The 21,887-nt window shown below is 38.3% G+C and overlaps 1 protein-coding gene across 1 annotated transcript in view; it reads left to right on the top strand.

The window, feature by feature from the left end:
• PLA2G4A (phospholipase A2 group IVA) overlaps positions 1-21,887 on the top strand; it is a 179,920-nt gene that overhangs the window by 133,379 nt on the left and 24,654 nt on the right. The window contains exons 11-15 of the mRNA XM_005901275.2: positions 905-1,042; positions 1,131-1,223; positions 5,778-5,849; positions 11,583-11,825; positions 19,860-20,044. Of these exons, the coding sequence (XP_005901337.1) occupies positions 905-1,042; positions 1,131-1,223; positions 5,778-5,849; positions 11,583-11,825; positions 19,860-20,044 (731 nt within the window). The remainder of the gene's footprint in view (positions 1-904; positions 1,043-1,130; positions 1,224-5,777; positions 5,850-11,582; positions 11,826-19,859; positions 20,045-21,887) is intronic.

The following is a 21,887-nucleotide window of genomic DNA, read 5'->3' as shown; positions in this document are numbered from 1 at the left end:
AACTCTGTTGGCTCTATTCCTATGCATTTCTGAATATATACAATATAAAAGCTTTGCTTTGTAATCTTTTGAGTTAAAATAATGGTTAATAAGCAAAATTAAGGAAAGATGAAGAAAAGGCAAATGTTAGACACCACTTTCTTCCATTTTCATAGTCTGCTTCCATTATCAGAAAGAGTTTAATTTCTTTTGTCTCCTCCATGTATTTTAAACATCTGAGTCAGCAGTTTTAAAACTGTCTAATTAAGATGGACTTTATAATAGATGTCTGAGTTTTTAAATGCCAAAGGATATTCAATTTGTGCAAAGTAAGGAATCCTTTTGTGTTCTCATCTTATTCATCTGTGAGCTTCTCCCCAATTTCTATATAATGTCATACACATGGTTGTTCGTTGCTGTTCAGTCGCTAAGACGTGTCTGACTCTCTGCTGCCCCATGGATTGCAGCATGCCAGATTTCCCCGTCCTTCACTATTTCCTGGAGTTTGTTCAGACTCATGTCCATTGTGTCAATGATGCCATCCACCATCTCATCGTCTGTCACCCCCTTCTCCTCCCGTGATGACTCAGACGGTAAAGAATCTGCCTGCAATGTAGGAGACCCAGGCTCAATCCTTGGGTGATGAAGATCCCCTGGAGAAGGGAATGGCTCCCCACTCCAGTATTCCTGCCTGGAGAATCTCATGGACAAAGGAACCTGGCAGGCTACAGTCCATGGGGTTGCAGAGAGTCAGACACAATTGAGTGACTAACACTTTTCACTCTCATATACATGATAGATAGTTGTTAATTTTTAAAAATATTTTAAATGAATGAGAATAATTATGCCAGTGTTGGAGTAATCTGTGTGTATATCTCTGTAGTATTTTTCTATTAATGGATTGCATTTTTAAAAATCATTTCAGATTGGGTTGAATTTAGTCCGTTTGAGATCGGCATGGCTAAATATGGTACTTTTATGGCGCCTGACTTATTTGGAAGCAAATTTTTTATGGGAACAGTTGTAAAGAAATACGAAGAAAACCCCTTGCATTTCTTAATGGGTAAGTGATCCCAATCTACCATGAGTTTGTTTGACTGTTTTGAATCTTGGTACATTCCAAGTCATATTCTGTGTTTGCTCTTCTTTAGGTGTCTGGGGTAGTGCCTTTTCTATATTGTTCAACAGAGTCTTGGGAGTTTCTGGATCACAAAGTAAAGGTTCCACAATGGAAGAAGAACTAGGTATTGTAAAAACATGCTTGCATTGATCATAATTATACTCTACTGATAAACTTCATTAACACACACATATAAAGTTAAATCTTCATAAAATTGTAATTATTCTAATGCTATCGATATTTTAGATGAATCAACATAATTATTTGCTAAAAATATATGCTTTTACCTCTTAACTATTGTTTTGACATTGAGGTTATGGAGTTCATAGAAACTACTGATTCCTGAGAATCCTTTTTTTTTTTTTTTTTTGCCCTTACTTTTTTTAATTGAAGGATATTTGCTTTACAAAATTTTGTGGTTTTCTGTCATACATCAACAAAAATCAGCCATAGGTACACCCATGTACCTTGCATTTCCCTCCTCATCCCACCCTGCTAGATTGTCACAGAGCCCTGTTTGAGTTTCCTGAGTCATATGGCATATTCCCATTGGCTATCTGTTTTACATATGGTAATGTAAGTTTCCATGTTACTCTCTCCATACATCTTACCCTCTCCCTCCTCCCCTCCCCTTCCCCGTGTCCTTAGGTCTGTTTTCTATGCCTGTTTCTCCATTGCTGCCCTGAAAAGAAATTCATCAGTAGCATCTTTCTAGATTCCATATATTTGTATGATCTATGTATATGATATTTATATTTCTCTTTCTGATTTACTTCACTCTGTATAATAGGCTCTAGGTTTGTCTCCCTCATTAGAACCGACTCAAATGCATTCCTTTTTATGGCTGAGTAGTATTCCAGTGTATATATCTACAGTGGAATCAGTTTTACTAGAGCATCTTTATTCCTTTTAGTTATTATATATCAAAACATACTATTCATATTAGAGAATACAAGTGGTCCCTGACTTACTATGGTTCAACTGACAAGTTTTTAACTGTATGACCGTGCAAAAGTGATATTACTCAGTAGAAACCATACTTCAGATTTTGAGTTCTGACCTTTTTCAGGCTAGCGATAAGATTGGGAGAATGATACTCCTTCCCAATAGCAAGCTGCCACTCCCAGGCATGTCAGCCACGCAATCACAATGGTAAACAACCCATATACTTAAAACCATCTGCACCCTATCAAGCATTCTGTTTTTTGCTTTCAGTATAGCATTCTATAAATTATGTGAGCTCTTCAACATTTACTATAAAGTGGACTTTGTGGTAGATGATTTTGCCCAACTGTGGGCTGAATGTAAGTTTCTGAGCATGTTTAAGGTAGGCTAGACTAAGTTGTGGTGTTTAGTAGATTAGATGTATTAAATGCATGCCTGAACCCCGCTCCCACCTCCCTCCCCATACCATCCCTCTGGGTCATCCCAGTGCACCAGCCCCAGGCTTCCTGTATCCTGCATCGAACCTGGACTGGTGATTCATTTCTTATATGATATTATACATGTTTTAATGCCATTCTCCCAAATCATCCCCCTCTCCCTCTCCAGGATGCAGAGCATGTGTACACCCGTGGCAGATGCATGTTGATGTATGGCAAAACCAATACAATATTGTAAAGTAAAAAAAATTAAAAAAAAATAAATGCCTGATGCATCTGGCAAAATTTTCCCCTTACAGTAGGCTTATTGGGATGATGTAACTCCATCGTAAGTCTAGGGGGATCTGTTCTCCTTTTATGAATAAGGGCAGCTTTTGGACGATTAGATTCATCAACAGTTGAACACAATATGATACTTAAATTCAAGCTTGATAGTTTATTTACCTCTTCAATACTACCTCATTAGAATTCTGTTAACTTCTTATAGCTAATTCATACCAAAAACATGAAAAAAATATTTCAAATCACAGCTAATAAACTACTGCTAATAATTTTCTTCAAATCTAACTCACGAGCCCATAATAAATTAAAAGTAATTTTTATACAACTTGTAAAAAGTAGACAAACTCAACTGAGGACCAGTAGTTTTCATTTGTTATAATATTAATGCCATAGAAACATGTTATCTTTAATGAATAAATTTGATTTACACAAAGCATACATTCAGGATCTCTCAAGTGCCGTGCCATCTGTATTATAGTCAACACCGAATTTTTGTTATGACTATTTTGACTGGAAGTAGGAAGGGTCAGGGGAATTCTGAATTTGAATTTGGGGCCAGCCCAGCAGGGTCTGGTGAGAAGGATCCTGGAGATCAACAAAGTACCTCTCTACCTCCTCTTCTGTGCCTCTGAAGTAGCCCACATCTATTTCAGAGTTAACAGAACAACATAAATGACTTTTTCAACAATCTCTTTGAAAAATACTTGCATGTTAACAACTTATTGTAGGATTTTTTTTCTAATAAACTGTCCTTAGTTATTGCAGACAATGACAGCTGATTTAATTAAGCTCTATATGCAAAACACAAATGCAATTATAACTTTAACTGATGTACCCCAACTTGACTTTTAAAAAGTGTGAAGTCACTCTTCCTGCAAGAGTTGATTTTCAATATGTGATATATATATATATATTAAGTGCAGCAATTTTCTATAGTCCTTAATATTTTGGGTGTAATTCTTAATAAATAATGTGAAACTGATCTTATGATATCCCCAGAGTCAAAGACTTTAGAATAAAAATAAAAACAACCAAAGAGGCACTTTGTCCTTTAACTTGCTCCTGTCTTCTGAGCATCACGCAGGGAACAAGCAGCCAAGGTTGGTGGAACTTGGAGCGATGTCTGACCTTAACCACAGAGCCACATGTTCCTAAGGGTAACTGCAAGGCAAAGTGTTTAATGCTGAAATGCTCTGACAGTGACTTATTTTAATGAACACTGTATCCCAGATGAATATCCTGTTCTCACCTTTAATTTTGTGGGTATAATAAATTCTTCTCTAAGCTATGTGAAGATTTCAGTCAAGAGATAAAAAGGAGAGAAAAAGAACAGAATTGCTGCCTTTTGTGAGGCTTGCTTCTCTTGCTCTTTCTTGAATAATCCAGATAAACCCATGGTTTGTTGCTTTTTCTTCCTAAGACAGGAAGAGAATAGGACTGAAACAACACATCTGAGGCTGGATGAGACAATAGCTGAAGGCTGAGGAAAAGGAGAATGTTTATACTCAATATTCTTGAGAATATTCTTTTTTGTTAGATGTCCCCTTTGAGACCAGTGGTTGGCAGCTTTTTTACTTTCACTGTGTGTCAGAATTAAGGGGAATATTGTGTCCTGAGAAACCCCGGCCGGCAGGATGCATGTTACCTCAGATTAGGGAAGGGTTTCCAGGAATGAGACCAGAGAGGTGAGTGATTGAGGGGAATCTCAGGACTCCTGGTGACCCTTTCATCCATTGGCCAGCTAAACTCTGCCTCTTAAAGGGATGCTCAGAGGTGGTTTTAGTTTCATTTTTCTCTTTCAAAGAAAGATTTTAAGGTCAATTGGAGTGTAATATGAGCAAACCAAATGTTATACCTATATTTTTCTGAGTTTAAAAGCCCAAATGGTTCTATCACCGAAAACCATAAATTTGAAGTCAGTCAAAAAAATAAAAATTCTATTGACTAATAGAAGGAAAAAAAAAAGTCACTCTACAGAAAAGGATTTCATGTAAAATAAATGTTCTCTCAAAGTTTAATTTTTCTATAAATGATGATTATAAAATGGTCTGTGTATTCCATAATTTGGGTACTTTTTTACTTGAAAAAAGAGAGCTAGGTATAATGCTAAATTTTACTCTTATCTTTAAGGCTTTATGGTTTCTATTTTAGTTTTTATAACTGTTCTCTTAATACATTCTGAAGAAGCACAAATTGAAACCAAAACACACATTTCAGTAGATAATATTCATTAGTATTTAGTAAAAAGTCCCCTCATATTAGTAACTTCATTCATCTTAGTAAAACCATTGTAGCCCGTTGTAGATTTTGGCTTTACCCTATATTGACTATCATAAACGTCATTTTCACATATTTAATTAAAGAAAAATGTATCTTTTGGGTAATAAGAATTCTATAATCAAGCTGTTCTTCCTGTAAGAATTAATACAAACAAAAATTCTCCCCTTTAAATCACATATGAATAAATTCTAAACTATTTTTTTGTGCTCTGGGACATTTTGTTTTCCAATGAGAAATTTTTTTTTCATATAAATTTATTTATTTTAATTGGAGGTTAATTACTTTACAATATTGTATTGGTTTTGCCATACATCAACATGAATCCGCCACAGGTATACACGTGTTCCCCATCCTGAAGCCCCTCCCTCCTCCCTCCCCGTACCATCCCTCTGGTGGTGTGATACCAAACTCTCATACTTAACCACTTGCTACTATATTTTGTCTTTTATATACTTTGTTCCTTGGATTGTTTCAATTTTTGTTGCCCTTGTAAAAAGCATCTGACTTTTTATAATTCCATTTTATCCAAACTGGCTATTTCTGATATGTAGAAAATATATGTATGAAAAATACTCATAAATCTAATACATTTAAATTTACTACATTGATCTAGATTTACACTGATAAGTCTAGTAGAGCTCACTGTGGTCTTGCTGAGAGTACTTCCTTATAGTAAATTTCACTGTGAGTCTTAACACCTGAGATTCTTTCATTGTTTTGTTTTCTTTCCGCAGAAAATATTACAGCAAAGCATATTGTGAGTAATGATAGCTCAGACAGTGATGACGAATCACAAGGACCCAAAGGTAAGAGAGCTGGAAACTCCTCTGGAAGAACTGCATTAGGAAAGACTATGAATGTTTTGTCTGATTTTCTCACTCAAGATACTAATGGTAGTCTCTGCTTAAGGCACGGAGTGATAGAATTGTAGCTTTCAATACAGACAGAGAATCAATGCCATATATGCAATAAAATATGCAACATGTAAGTATGCCTTATTCCATTTATTTTATATACCTCAAAAATTTTATCAGTTGAACAGAGAACAAACTGAGATGGCATAACAGAAATACCAAATTCTGTGTCAAATCTGATTAGAGCACTAGGTTTCTAAGCATAGAAATGGTGATGTGGGAACATTTTTATGTAGCTTTAATAAGTAAAGTTTCATCCTTTAAAATCTTATTATTAAGTAACATTTGAAAAATTAAGTTCTCACTCCATTCCTGAGCTTTATATCCCATTGCCAAAATTCTCTCTCAAAGGGGATCAGTGATGGAGTAGATTTATTGAGAACTTTGTGTTTCATGTATCGATTTGTTGTATAAACAGGTTCTTTTACACCTTGACAAGGCAGTTTTCACCTTGTGTGGATCACGGTAGTCCGTGTGGAGTCAGGGAAGAGCTCTGGAAAAGATCTGGCATATTTGTTGCAATTGTTATGGTAAAATGGAATGATTTTACATTTGGACAGAGCCATTTGGGCAAATGTTCCCAATAGCTCAAAAACCAAAAAACAAAACAAAACAAGAAGATTTTACAACAACTAGATGAACATGTCCTGTTATAGTTTGAATAAAATCATCTAGATTTTAAAAGAGATTAAATACTTTTTTGTCCAAAACTTAATTACTCCATCAGCTAAGGTAAGGCTATTAGAAGAGGCTGTTTTATCTTTGCTGAATCAACACTGAAATTAAAGTTCTCTTTTCAGAGCCAGGCTGTTATTTGTCAGTTGTTCGGGTCTTTTTCCTTCTATTTTGAATTTCCTTTTAATGAAGGGGGATAGAAAAAATGATGGACAGCATATGCCTACCACTTACAGAATTAATTTTGTATTGATGTTGGGACCATCAAGTAGATTAATAATGGTTTATTGATTATTAGGTAAATGGCCAAAATCATCAGTACATTTGATCACCTCTACCAGTACTGGCAGATTATCTTAAAGCTGAGAAGCTCAAGGACCCTCTGAATATGGCTGCTTTGGTTTCAATACCAGCCAACATTGGAGAATGGTATTTAGGATGTTTTTGAGGACTTCTTATTAGCTTTTAATATTCTTTTTTCTTTTTAAATAACCTTTATTTATTAGAGTAGTTTTAGACTCACAGCAAAATTGAGCAAAAAGTAGAGAGAATTCCCATATATTCCCTGTATCCACACACATCACCTCCACCACTTTCAACATCCTGTACTAGAGAGGTACATTTATTACAGTCAATGAACCTATACTGACACATCATTATCACCCAAAATCTAAGCTTTCGGGTTCACTCTTGATATTGTGTGTTCTACAGGTTTTCACAAATGTATAATGACACATATCTAACATTATAGTGTCATCCCTCTGCTTCCCATCCCCCACCCCCCTGGCAATCCCATCTTTTTACTGTCTCCATCATTTTGCCTTTCTGGAATGTCATCTAGTTGGAATCATGCTATGGATAAACTTTTCAGATTGGCTTCCTTGTCTTCAGTTCAGTTTAGTCGCTCAGTCGTGTCCGACTCTTTGCAACCCCATGAATCGCAGCACGCCAGGCCTCCCTGTCCATCACCAACTCCCGGAGTTCACTGAGACTCACGTCCATCGAGTTGGTGATGCCATCCAGCCATCTCATCCTCTGTCGTCCCCCTCTCCTCCTGTCCCCAATCCCTCCCTGCATCAGAGTCTTTTCCAATGAGTCAACTCTTTGCATGAGGTGGCCAAAGTACTGGAGTTTCAGCTTTAGCATCATTCCTTCCAAAGAAATCCCAGGGCTGATCTCCTTCAGAATGGACTGGTTGGATCTCCTTGCAGTCCAAGGGACTCTCAAGAGTCTTCTCCAAAACCACAGTTCAAAAGCATCAATTCTTCGGCGCTCAGCCTTCTTCACAGTCCAACTCTCAACATCCATACGTGACCACTGGAAAAACCATAGCCTTGACTAGATGGACCTTTGTTGGCAAAGTAATGTCTCTGCTTTTGAATATGCTATCTAGGCTGGTCATAACTTTCCTTCCAAGGAGTAAGCATCTTTTAATTTCATGGCTGCAGTCACCATCTGCAGTGATTTTGGAGCCCAGAAAAATAAAGTCTGACACTGTTTCCACTGTTTCTCCATTTCCCATGAAGTGATGGGACCGGATGCCATGATCTTCGTTTTCTGAATGTTGAGCTTGAAGCCAACTTTTTCACTCTCCATTTTCACTTTCATCAAGAGGCTTTTTAGTTCCTCTTCACTTTCTGCCATAAGGGTGGTGTCATCTACATATCTGAGGTTGTTGATATTTCTCCTGGCAATCTTGATTCCAGCTTGTGCTTCTTCCAGCCCAGTTTTCTCATGATGTACTCTGCATAGAAGTTAAATAAGCAGGGTGACAATATACAGCCTTGACGTACTCCTTTTCCTATGCATTTAAGTTTCCTCCATGTCTTTTCATGGCTTCATTTCTCTTTAGCATTGAATAGTATTTCATTGTCTGGGTATTATTACACAGTTTATCCATTCACCTACTGAAGAATATCTCGCTGCTGCTGCTGCTAAGTCGCTTCAGTCGTGTCTGACTCTGTGCGACCCCACAGACGGCAGCCCAGCAGGCTCTCCCGTCCCTGGGATTCTCCAGGCAAGAACACTGGAGTGGATTGCCATTTCCTTCTCAAATGCGTTAAGAATATCTTGGTGGCTTTCAAATTTGGGCAGTTATGAATGGCACTGTTATAAAACTCCATGTTCAGATTTTTATGTGCATATAAGTTTTCAACTCCTTTGGGTAAAAATGAAGGAGAATGATTTGCAGTATCATGTGATACAAGTATAATTAAGTTTTGTAAGAAACTTCCAAACAGGTCATACCATTTTGCTTTTCTACCATCAGTATTTGAGTGTCCTGTTGTTTCAAATTCTAACCAGCATTTGGTGTTGTCTGTTTTGGATTTTGACATTTCTAATAGGTGTGTAGTGTCATCTCGGTTTCATTTGCATCTCCCTGATGACGTGTGATGAAACATCTTTTCATAAATGTACTTGTCATCTATATGTCTTTAAAGATTTTTTTTTGTGTGTGGACCGGTTTTAAAATCTTTATTGAATTTGTTACAATATTGCTTTATTTCCTGTTTGGTTTTTTGGCCTGGAGGTATGTGGTATCTTAGTTACCCGACCAGGGATTGAACCTGCACCCCCTGCATCAGAGGATGAAGTCCTGACCATTGGACTGCAAGGGAAGTCCCCTGTAGGTCTTTTTTGGCAAGGTGTATGTTAAGGTCTTTTGCCCATTTTTAAGTCAGGATGTTTGTTTTCTTATTGTTGAGTTTTAAAAAGTTCTTTGTACATTTTGGGTACTACCCCATTATCAGATGGGTCTTTTGCAAATATTTTTTCCCAGTCTGTAGCTTGTCTTCTTCTCTTAGGGCTTCTTTGTATTTAGTCAAGTGACTTTGAACATGATTTTTAGGCATTTTCAGGTTCAGTTTTTTCAAATCTGTATTGGCATCATTTTGCTTCCTCTTTACAGAATTGCTGCAATTATAAAACTAGCAAATGCACACAAAGGGCTTTAAATTATGAAAGGCTAATAAATAGAAATTTACTATTAGTATTAAAGCTAATAAGCAAGATATATCATTTATGTTATCTTGTTGCCATTTCCAAATATGTCATATGGAAGGTAGATCCATTGCTGGTATAGAAGTGAGATAAATTTAATAGCAACAGTAGTGATGATGAAAAAGGAAAAGAAGAGGAAACACCAAATCTTTGGAAAATAATTGAGTATCTTATTCATATCCTGTGTAACTAAAGATATAAATCATTTTTTTAAAGCTTGATTTGTTCTAGTGAAAGATTTTCTTTGTCATATTTGGCATTAGAAAAGTGTGGGAGTAGAAAAGAGTGTATATTTGTTTTTTCATGACTATGCAGTCAATCTGGATTGGTTATGGAGAGAAAGAGCCCTTTACTTACTGAGCTCAGTTAAGCTAATCTTTTGAAGATATTATGGTTTTATGTATGTTTAGTTAACATTTATTGAAAATTATGAAGTTTGAATATAGATTCTCTTTTTCCTCTCTCAATACACACACACACACGTATGGATTTATTTATGCATGTATATTTATATTCAAAGTTCCCAGAAATCTGAACAGGAGTGTTCTAGGTAAGGGGATTATCCTCTACCATACAATGTTCTTAGATTTGAGTTATGAATGAAGAATATTGATGATGACGATTACGATGCTACTACTTCTCCTACCGACTAGTGTTTACTGAGAATTTAACGTAGGCCAGGCACTTTTCTAAGAAATTTACATGAATGCATTAACTTAATTTATCCTCGTAACAACCCAATGAGGTTTACTGATGAGGAAATGAATACTGAAAAGGGTCAATTAACTAGTAAACAGTGGAGAGAGGATTGGAATCTGGGCAGTCTGATTCTGGAACCAGTGCTCTAAATAATGACACAATATGGCTTCCCAGTAGTAGTCACGAGTGCATCGAGTTTAAGGAAAAAGTCATTGAAAACTGCTTCTTTGGGAAGATTGTCGAATTCTAAGCCATTTGAAAACATAAATTTAAATTACAGACTTTTAAACCCCAAACTTTATAAGCAAGAATGCAATGACATTTCAGAGGGTGTTTATAGAGAAGCAAATATATGTTGAATCCTTCAATTGTCTGCTCTCAGTTTGCATGATTTCTGGATGTTTATTAAACATGACAGGGAAGGAAACTTGGGAAAGAAAGGGGATTAGCTACTATGGATATTCCCTCTTATGCATAGCCATAGCCAAGAAAAGAAAAGAATGGGGGAAAGGGAAAAAAATGGAAAAATAGAAGTTTCTCTGGAAATCAAAGAATAAGACAAGTAACACTGCCAAGAATATAGCCTTTAGACTGACTATTTGGAGAAGGAAATGGCAACCCACTCCAGTATTCTTGCCTGGAGAATCCCACAGACAGAGAAGCCTGGTGGGCTGCAGTCCATGGGGTCACACAGAGTCGGACACGACTGAAGCAACTTAGCAGCAGCAGCAGCAGCAAACTGACTAGAGGTAAAGGGTAGAAAAAAAGAAAAGTGAAGTCGCTCAGTCGTGTCTGACTCTTTGCGACCCCATGGATTGTAGGCTACCAGGCTTCTCCATCCATGGGATTTTCCAGGCAAGAGTACTGGAGTGGGTTGCCATTTCCTTCTCCAGAGGATCTTCCCGACCCAGGGGTCAAACCTGGATCTCCCGCATTGTAGGCAGAAGCTTTTTACTGTCTGAGCCACCAGGGAAGTTGGTAAAGGTAAGAACAATTTAAGAACAAAAATGATTAACTGAAATATTGACTGTATTAATTTACATGAATAAACATTTGTTGAATCAAAAACTGGAGGGATTTGCTTGGCATTTCAGTGGTTAAGACTCTGTGCTTCCACTGCAAGGGGGCATGGGTTTGATCCCTGGTCGGGGAACTGAGAGCCTGCATTCCCCTAATGTTAACACTCCATGACCAAAGATCTTTTTTCATTTTTATGGATTTTAGACAATGTATAATGATCTTTTTCCTTAGGCACTGAACATGAAGAAGCAGAAAGGGAATACCAAAATGATAATCAAGCAAGTTGGGTCCAACGTATGCTCATGGCCTTGGTGAGTGACTCAGCTTTGTTCAATACCAGAGAAGGACGTGCCGGGAAGGTGCACAACTTCATGCTGGGCTTGAATCTCAATACATCCTATCCAATGTCTCCTTTGAGAGACTTTACCATGCAAGAGTCCCTGGATGAAGACGAATTGGATGCCGCTGTCGCAGGTAGGTACACAAAGTGTAACCCACAGAAGCTAATTCAAGAGATTGTTCTTCCTTTTCTGGGGAGGAGCATTTTAATTATTGTTACTAGTAACTCATTTATAATCCAATTTTAAAACATGCATGTAATGAGGGGAGGGAATTCCCTGGTGGCTCAGATGGTAAGGAGTTTGCCTGCAATGTGGGAGACTCAGGTTTGATCCCTGGATCCAGATGAGCCACTGGAGAAGGAATGGCAACCCACTCCAGTATTCTTGCCTGGAGAATCCCATGGATGAAGGAGCCTGGCAGGCTACAGTCCATGGGGTTGCAAAAAGTCGGACACAACAGAACGAGTTCACTTTCTTTTCTTTTTAATGGGGGAAGGACCATGAATTATTGGTTTTTTTGGCAGAAAAAAATACACTGGACAGGAAACAGCATCGTTGTGTCAGCATAAATAATTTTCATTGAAATATTGAGAGGGACTTTGCTTCTCTGTGTTGGTCAAGGGTCACTCACTGGAAACAGGAAACCCTCTCGCTTGTTTAAGAGAAAGGGGTTTAAAGAACGGAATTGAGTGCTTACAAAACTGTTCTGAGGCGTGGAGGAGCAAGGTCCAGGCTAAGCATCTAGGAATGATTCCAAAAACACTTCAGAATCACCCCCACAAACGCCCCCACAACAGTGCTTGGCAGTAGAAATAGCACAAACGCAGTCTCTGTCTCATTTCCTCCGTCAAATCTCATGTGGGTGTCTCTCCTTGGCAAAGGGAGTAAGTCTCAGCAGACCCAGAGCTGGGAGGGAATCTTACGTACGAAGTCCTCCCCGCCCGCCGCCCCTAGGAGTGCAGAGCAGTAATGCCTGCCCCCTAGGGGTGAGAGTCAGCCGAATTTACCAATTTGCAGCGTCCCTCCGCCTATCGAATTTTTTAAAATTTATTTTTAATTGGAAGACAATTGCTTTACAATATTGTGTTAGTTCCTGCCGAACTGTCAACATGAATCAGCCATAGGTTTACATATGTCCGCTCCCTCTTGAACCTCCCTCCCTCCCCCCACCACATCTCATCGCTCTAGCTTGTCGCGGAGTACCTGGTTTGAGTTCCGACTTCATGCATCAAATTCCCACTGGCTATCTGTGTTACGTATGGTAATATATGTTTCAGTGTTAACCCTCTCCATTCGTCTCTCTCCTTCCTTCACCCACAGTGTCCACCAGCCTGTTCTCTCTGCGTCTCCATTGCTGCCCTGCACGTAGGTCCTCTTCTGGACCCCATAGAGTTCCTATTATACAGAGTGAAGTAAAGTCAGAGAAAAAGAAATATCATGTATTAACAGGCTATTGAATGTGTCCCTCCAGTTCTCTGAAAGATTGGGTAACTTTCTTAAGGTCCCTTAAGAATCTCATCGAGAACCCACTCACTTTCAGGATTGTCAGTTAGCCAAACTTAGAGAATATTTCCCTCGATTCTTCATTTCCATGGGTGTTCCAAATTAAAAGTTAAATTTGCCTTGGTAGCTAATGACTACATAATCATCTTTCTTATAATGCTCCTGTCATCGTAAACTTTTTCTACTTCATCATGCCATCTTGTTTCTCTTAACTGCCCAAGTGTCATTTTTCAATCATTTCTGCCTAAGAACATTGACAGAAGGCTATGAAAATGTAAATGGAAAAATTTCCAAAAATCTTCCTGCTATTCTTTGTTGAAGTATTCTACCTATATTTGTCAAAATTAGGACATGGCTTTAGATCTTTTTGTTTAGGTAATGCTGTTTGTTTGTTGCTTGAGTTTAAGGGAAACTGCAGAAGCAAAATTTACCACTGTTTTTAAACAAGAGAAGTGGAAACTCACTATATTTTGCCTTATGTTTGTGGCATCAAAGTCTAGGATATGAGATATATCTGATTATAAACCTGCCATGCAAACCCTTTCATATGAACTATAATGGGTCTATGAATATTTGTGTTAAAGTCAGTGTCTTTTTTAAATTCATCCAAAATAAAAACCCTTGACTGTACAATCAGTGATGTTAATTGTGTGTGTGTGTTACTTATGATTTTACTTATTGCTATTGCCTCTTGATGAAAGTGAAAATGGAGAGTGAAAAAGTTGGCTTAAAGCTCAACATTCAGAAAACAAAGATCATGGCATCCGATCCTACCACTTCATGGGAAATAGATGGGGAAACAGTGGAAACAGTGTCAGACTTTATTTTTCTGGGCTCCAAAATCACTGCAGATGGTGATTGCAGCCATGAAATTAAAAGATGCTTACTCCTTGGAAGGAAAGTTATGACCAGCCTAGATAGCATATTCAAAAGCAGAGACATTACTCTGCCAACAAAGGTTCATCTAGTCAAGGCTATGGTTTTTCCTATGGTCACGTATGGTTGTGAGAGTTGGACTGTGAAGAAGGCTGAGCGCTGAAGAATTGATGCTTTTGAACTGTGGTGTTGGAGAAGACTCTTGAGCGTCCCTTGGACTGCAAAGAGATCCAACCAGTCCATTCTGAAGGAGATCAGCCCTGGGATTTCTTTGGAAGGAATGATGCTAAAGCTGAAACTCCAGTACTTTGGCCACCTCATGCGAAGAGTTGACTCACTGGAAAAGACTCTGATGCTGGGAGGGATTGGGGGCAGGAGGAGAAGGGGATGACAGAGGATGAGATGGCTGGATGGCATCACTGACTCGATGGACGTGAGTCTGAGTGAACCCCGGGAGTTGGTGATGGACAGGGAGGCCTGGCGTGCTGCGATTCATGGGGTCGCAAAGAGTCGGACACGACTGAGCGACTGATCTGATCTGATTGCAATACCAGTTAAATGCATCTTCTTTAGAAACTTAGGCTTTATAGGTGAGAGATGATGGGCTTAAAAAAAAAAAAAAAAACTTAGCCTCACAGAGTATTTAGAACCAGAAAGAAGCATTAGTATTTTACTCCATAGCAAAGGAAGATTAAAGGAGACAGCATCATGTTTGCCTAGAATTGCTCAACTGAACTGGAATTGGGACACTTGAAAAGGCCTCTTGACATTGCTCAGAAGCCTTTCCCTTCTGCTCACCCCCTTCCTCATAGCCTTTGGTTTTATTAGTCATTGTCTTGCTGATGTAAAAAGGGAAGTTTCCTTGTGTGTACTTATTACATCTGTTTTATGTTACTACTTTGATCTTTCCGTGGTTTACACAGCACAGGCTCTGCACTCAACATTTTAACAACTTCCTGGTGATTTCACAGTAGATTTGGAAGTGTTAGGGTTCCTAGGTAAAGCACAGTGCTCAGTTAAATTTGAATTTCAATTCATATATATATATATAGAGAGAGAGAATAAGTACGCTCCTTTGTAACATTTGGGACATTCTTGTATAAAAATCATTTGCTATTTATCTGAAATTCAAATTTAACTGGACATCCTACATTTTTATTAGATAAATTTGGTACCCTTAGGAAGTGTACCTCTTTCATTATGCTTACCTTATTTCAGATTGTTCTTCATTTTCCTCTTTCTTCTTTTCATCCTAAAATATGATATTACATATTTTAATATTGCAATTAAAATATGATATTAAATAGACTAAATATTTATTTTGGGGGGAAATTTTGATTTGTTCTAACCTAAAATTATTAAAGTGTTAGTAGCTCAGTTGTGTCTGACTCTACAACTTCATGGACTGTAGCTCGCTGTAGTCCATGGAATTCTCCAGGCAAGAATACTGGAGTGGGTAACCATTCCCTTCTCTAGGATGTTTTCCCGACCTAGGGATCAAACCTGGGTCTCTTGCATGGCAGGCAGATTCTTTACCGTCTGAACCACCAGGGAAGCCCCAAATTATTTTAAAGTAATGAACTTTGGAAGGAACTTTAAATATTGTCAGTGTATATCTCATCAAATTATACTTGTTATTTTGTATTTATCTGACTGAAAAAATGTATACAGAATGTTGACTAGTCAAAAATCCAGTCAGATAAATGACAAGTTCATTCAAATTTATTGTTTATAAACCAGCATTATTAAAAATGACTACATTTTAGACTGAATGTACTAAATTGATTAGTCCTTTTTCAGATAAAACTTTTACCAAGATGGACTCCATTTATCTCCTTCTGGTTATTTCCAAGTTTTAGAATGACTGTATGTTTGGAATGAAAAGTTACAAGGTTCACCATAAATGGTATTCAACTTGATTCATAAAGTCTTCATTAAAAGTTTTATCTAGTATACAATTAAAACACCACAATTTAATTAAAACATTAAGGTTATTCCTCTTTTATCTTATATTTAGAGTTTTTTATCTTATCTGTATATTATGTCGGGAAAATTGCACATTTGCTTTACTATTTTGTTTAAACAGATTAAAATTAGAACATCTTAAAACAATCAACCTAAAATGAGAAAAAATTAGTGTGCTATTTTTGTGCTTATTACTTCACCTTGCAGTCCCTCTTTTGAAAACAAGAGACATCAGATGATAAAATTCCCTTCATTTGTTTACTTCACAGTAGTTGTATACCTGTGGAAACTAATTTTGGATAAGCTGATCATTAGTTACGTGACTTCTTTCCTGTTTACTTTTGTGTTTATGTTATTTTCTGCAACACACGCCATCTGGAATAAGAAATCAAGACATGAGTTCATCTAGGGAAGGGTTCAAAACACAAACATCCAAATATTTGTGCATTATAAATGGAATCAGTTGATGTATTTGTAAAACGACCATGATAAAATTTCCATAGCAGAATCTCTTTAAGGAAATGGTTCATGATTATAAAACAGAGCACGTTTCCACACCTATCAAAGAACCTGATTCCCTCATTCACGGGTTTGGAAACCGTGTATGCTTTAATTTATGGGAGGATGTTCTTTCATAGGGGCACTTATCAAACTTTCTGTAACATTTTAGTGGATGGTAATAAACAGGGATCAAGTTCAAATAAGTTTGGTAAAACTAACAACTCCACGTCCCTCTTCACAATGCAATGGGATGCTCTAATGAGTTTGAGAGGTCCTACTTAAAGACTGCTCAAGTATAGTACTTTAAAAGCAGACTCACTGTATCTGTGGAGAAGGAAATGGCAACCCACTCCAGTGTTCTTGCCTGGAGAATCCTAGGGACGGGGGAGCCTGGTGGGCTGCTGTCTGTGGGGTGGCACGGAGTCGGAGACGACTGAAGCGACTTAGCAGCAGCAGCGGCAGCTGTATTTGAATCCCAGTTGTGCCATTATTAGCTGGACAGTCCTGTGCCATTACTAGCATAACCTCAGTAAACAACAAGAGAAAAGTAGAGTGAAACTAAAAACCAGCGCCCTGATCCCGATGAACCTGTTGGTTAGTGAGTGTGCAATAGTCCTTACTGTTTACCCCAAAGGCTGACTTTAAAATAGAAGTAGTTGTTAACTGTCTTAGAGAGTTATTGTCCGGATTAAGTAGCATCTCCTCTTAAAAGTGCTGTTAGTCCAAGGCATAGTAAAGAATATAGGGAACACACATTATAATTTGCTGTTACTTTAAGTTGTTGAATCTTGCATTTCTCAAACTGATTTAATCATGCAACTCTTGTTACATAGAATATCTGGTAATATCTTGCAAAACAGTATTTTTTACAACACAGTTAAGAAATATTGTTTCCTGTCAGTTTAGGTGGATAGTTGGAATCATGGTGGTTAGCTACATGCCAGAGCTGTGAGTTGGTCTACATAAAGCTTTTTCTCTCAAATGTAATCTTGGATTTAAAAGAGGAAAAAGGAGACTATCAGTTTCATGATGAGAGGGAGCAAATCAAATAGAATAAGAGAGAAATAGTCTGTTACTAGTTAACCTTTTAGCTGAAATTTAAAGCATCATTTTATGAAACCCAAAAAATTATTTGTGAATTATCATTGTAGTTTCTTTATTAGGGAAAATCACTGCACTGTAAACAAATATTCCCATTAATGTTTTTAACTTTTTATGCTTATCATGAAATATGCATATCAATGTGGTTTTCATGATTGATAGATGCATGTGTAGATTACCTCTGTGCATTGCACTTGTTGCGTTTTTAAATTACCCATTTCAAAATTCTTTAGTCTTATGGCTGTGTCACTCACTTTCTGAAGTGACAGTGTGACAGTGTGTTTAGGGTTTAGACTTCGTGGACCAGGCTTTGAATCTTGATTCTTACTATGTTAAACTGGACCTATTAGGGCCTCATATCCTTATCTTTAAAATGATATAAATGATATTTCCTTTGTCTTCTGGTAAATCTTATATATGAAATTACTAATATATGGGCTTCCCAGAAGGCTCAGTGGTAAAGAATCTGCCTGCAATGCAGGAGGCATGGATTCAATCCCTGGCTCAGGAAGATCCTGTGAAGAAGGAAATGGCAACCCACTCCAGTATTCTTGCCTGGGAAATCACATGGACAGAGGAGCCTGGAGGGCTGCAGTCCATGAAGTTGCAAAGAGTCAGACATAGCTAAGCGACAGAGCACTACTACTATACGATATATTATATACACCCAAATAAAGCTGCTTGTAGGAGGAATAAAAATACACAAATAAAAATTTTCCAGCTTATTAGTAAAATATTTTAAAACTTACACAGACTCACAATTTTTTACCTTATAAAATTGTTAAACAATAAAAATTTCAGAGGGATAGATGTTAAAGTTGATAATATATATGTAATATAACAAAGGGGCTTCCCAGGTGGCGCTAATGGTAAAGAAGCCACCTGCCAATGCTTGAGGTGCAGGCTTTGCTGCCCCATGGCTTGTGGGATCTTAGTTCCCAGACCAGGGATTGAACCCATGTCTGCTGCATTGGAAAGCAGATTCTTAACTGCAGGTATTGAACCCATGTCCCTTGCATTGGAAGGCAGATTCTTAACTGCTGGACTAGCAGGAAAGTCCCTGAATCTGGTCTTAAAGTCTCCTTCTCAGGGAGGTCTCTCCTGACCATCTACCTGAGGTTCTTCCCTATCCTACTCTTGTTGATGTTGTTATTCAGTCACTAAATCATATCCATGGTTTTGCAGCCCATGGCCTATAGCCCACCAGGCTCTGCTCTGCATGGGATTTCCTAGGCAAGAATACTGGAGTGCATAGCCATTTCCTTCTTCAGGGGATCTCCCTGAATCAGGGATCAAACCCATGTCTCCTGCATTGGCAGGTGGATTCTTTACCATTGATTCACCAGAGAAGCAGCACCCCCCCATTCCTATTACCCTCTATTATTTTTTTCATTCCTTTTATCAGTGCCTGAACCATCTTTTAATATATTTGTTTACTGATTTACCAGCAGTGTGCTCTATTGGAGCAGAGTTTGTGTCTCTTGTTCAGCACTTAAGGAGTGCCTAAAGAGCAGCAGACAATGTGTGTTTGCTCAATTGATTGGACTATTCTCCTGGACTTCCATCACCTAGAGAGATGCTTGTGGGATCCTTCAGACTCTGCCACTCCCTAGTTATGCCACTTTAGAGATGAATTTCATGTATTTCATCCTCCATTTATAGTATCCTCTATCTCACATGTCTGTTCTAAGTCTTAAACAAGATAATGCCTGAGGAAGTGTTTTTAAACCTGTAAAGACCTATGTAATGTAAGTAATTCTAGGACAGGGCTCACGGTACACAGCTTAAACTTACTCCTAGGGCCTGAGCCTTGATTGCATTTTCAATATTTTGTCCCACTTAATTCTCATAGCAGAGACTTCCCTGGCACTCGAGTGGTTAAGACTCAGGGGGCACGGGTTTGATCCCTGGTCCGGGAGTTAAGATCTCACATGTCTCATGACCAAAAAACCAAAAATTAAAACAGAAACAATATTGTAGCAAATTCAGTAAAGATTTTAATAATGGTCCACATCAAAAAAAAAAAAATCTTAAAGAATTCCTCACAGCATTCTTACTGATAGAATCTTTTACTCTGATATTACAGATGAAGAGTCTCCAAGGCCTGAGGGTCTAACCATATGGAATTCTTCTCACATATTTACATAACAAATAGTTTTAAATTCTAAATAATGTTAAGTGATCATTTAATCCATTCTGTTCGTTTCTTTCCTTTTTAAAGATCCTGATGAATTTGAGCAGATATATGAGCCTTTGGATGTCAAAAGTAAAAAGATTCATGTGGTGGACAGTGGCCTCACATTTAACCTTCCATACCCTTTGATCCTGAGACCTCAGAGGGGAGTTGATCTCATCATCTCCTTTGACTTTTCTGCAAGACCAAGTGACTCCAGTCCTCCGTTCAAGGTAAGGAGAATTTATATAGCATTCCATCATCTGCCACATTCTTTTGCATGTCTTGTAGCTCTCTTCGTCTTCTGGACCACGATTTCTTGTCCCTTTAGCCTATTTTCTACTTTATTATGAGTTATATTTCTAAAACACAGATGTGATTTAATCGTTTTTCTACTTAACAAAGCTTTTAATTGATTTCCCAAGCCTCATTCAAGTTCACAGTCCTGAGCAGGACAAGAACAAGGCAATACATCTGAAGTTGAGGAAGCGAATAGCCTGAAATTTGAGAGTTAGCAGGTAAAAGACAAGTAAAGCCAAGTAAAGTCATGCATGGGCTTCCCTGGTAGCTCAGTTGGTAAAGAATCTGCCTGCAATGCAGGAGACCCCGGTTCCATCCCTGTGTCGGGAAGATCCCCTGGAGAAGGGATAGGCTACCTACTCCAGCATTCTTGGGCTTCCCTGGTGGCTCAGCTGATAAAGAATCTGACTGTAATGTGGGAGACCTGGGTTTGATCCCTGGGTTGGGAAGATCCCCTGGAGAAGGGAAAGGCTACCTGCTCCAGTATTCTGTTCTGGCCTGGAGAATTCCATAGACTGTTTAGTCCATGGGATCGCAAAGAGTCAGACACAACTGAGCAACTTTTACTTGACTTTTCAAAGCCATACATGGGGAATGTATAACATGAGGAGAGAAGAGGACATGAAATAGTATCTTGATGATTCAACAGCAGTATCTGGGGAAAAGGACAAAAATGAAGGAAGTATGCAGTATTATAAAACTAACTGAAGATATTTAACAACAAGATGTCTTTGGTTAAGTGGATAAGAGCAGTTTCAATAGGGCCGAGAGAGCAGATGTCATACTGCAGTGATTTGAAGGTTAAGTGGAGGTTAAGAAAATGGAGACAATCCTGTAAACCATTCCAGGAAAAAGGAAATGGACTATATCTGCAGGAGGATGTGGGGAATAGGAAAATTGCATGTATGTGGAGGGGTGGGTTGGAAATACTTGAGTGTGTTTAAATGTTTTGATGTCTAGGACTTGTGAATGAAGCAATGTTGTGGGAGATGGAGAGATGACGTATACAACAGAATCACATCCCTGGGAGGTTGTAGGGATGGGGAGTGGAAGGGAGACACAAAAATACAGATGGAGAGGAGTCTAGATACATCCATATTGGGACAAGACAGAAGGGGGTATTGTGGTTGTGGATTGGAGGTTAGTTGTAGGCACAGAGATGGGCAGTAGGAAAGCACTCATGTAATGACTTCTAACTTTTAGAGGAATGCGGAGTCAGCACTATCTTTTGAGTAGAGAGGAGGTAGAGCCAGGGGTACAAGGATAACAAGCCTGCCTGTCTGAAGACACAAGGAAAATTTCTAACTAGGGTCATGTGGAAAGATTGCTGGGCAGCATCTAAGTGAGACATGAATGTTGTCTGTCCCCTTGACTTCAAACTTCCTTTCAATATAGCCTAAGTATTACCTTTCTTGGCCTCCACAAGTATAGTTTTAGTATGAAAGGCTTAGTAATTTCTCCTAACACAGCAATTTTCATGTTGTCCTGTCTGTATTTGTTTACTTCAACTCTCTGTGAACTCTCTGTGAACTCATTGGAGACTAGAACATTAACTTGTGTGTGTGTTTGTGTATATTTGTGTTTTGTTTTAATCACTTGGTTCTAATTGCTATATAGGTGCTAGCCCAAATTATGGTATGTAGGATATGTTTCGGAGAAGGCGATGACATCCCACTCCAGTACTCTTGCCTGGAAAACCCCATGGACGGAGGACCCTGGTGGGCTGCAGTCCATGGGGTCGCCAAGAGTCGGACAGGACTGAGCGACTTCACTTTC

The sequence above is a fragment of the Bos mutus genome, chromosome 16, assembly GCF_027580195.1.
Source record: "Bos mutus isolate GX-2022 chromosome 16, NWIPB_WYAK_1.1, whole genome shotgun sequence".
Lineage (NCBI taxonomy): Eukaryota > Metazoa > Chordata > Mammalia > Artiodactyla > Bovidae > Bos > Bos mutus.
Note: the sequence above shows the minus strand (reverse complement) of the source record. Positions and strands in the feature narration are given on the sequence as shown.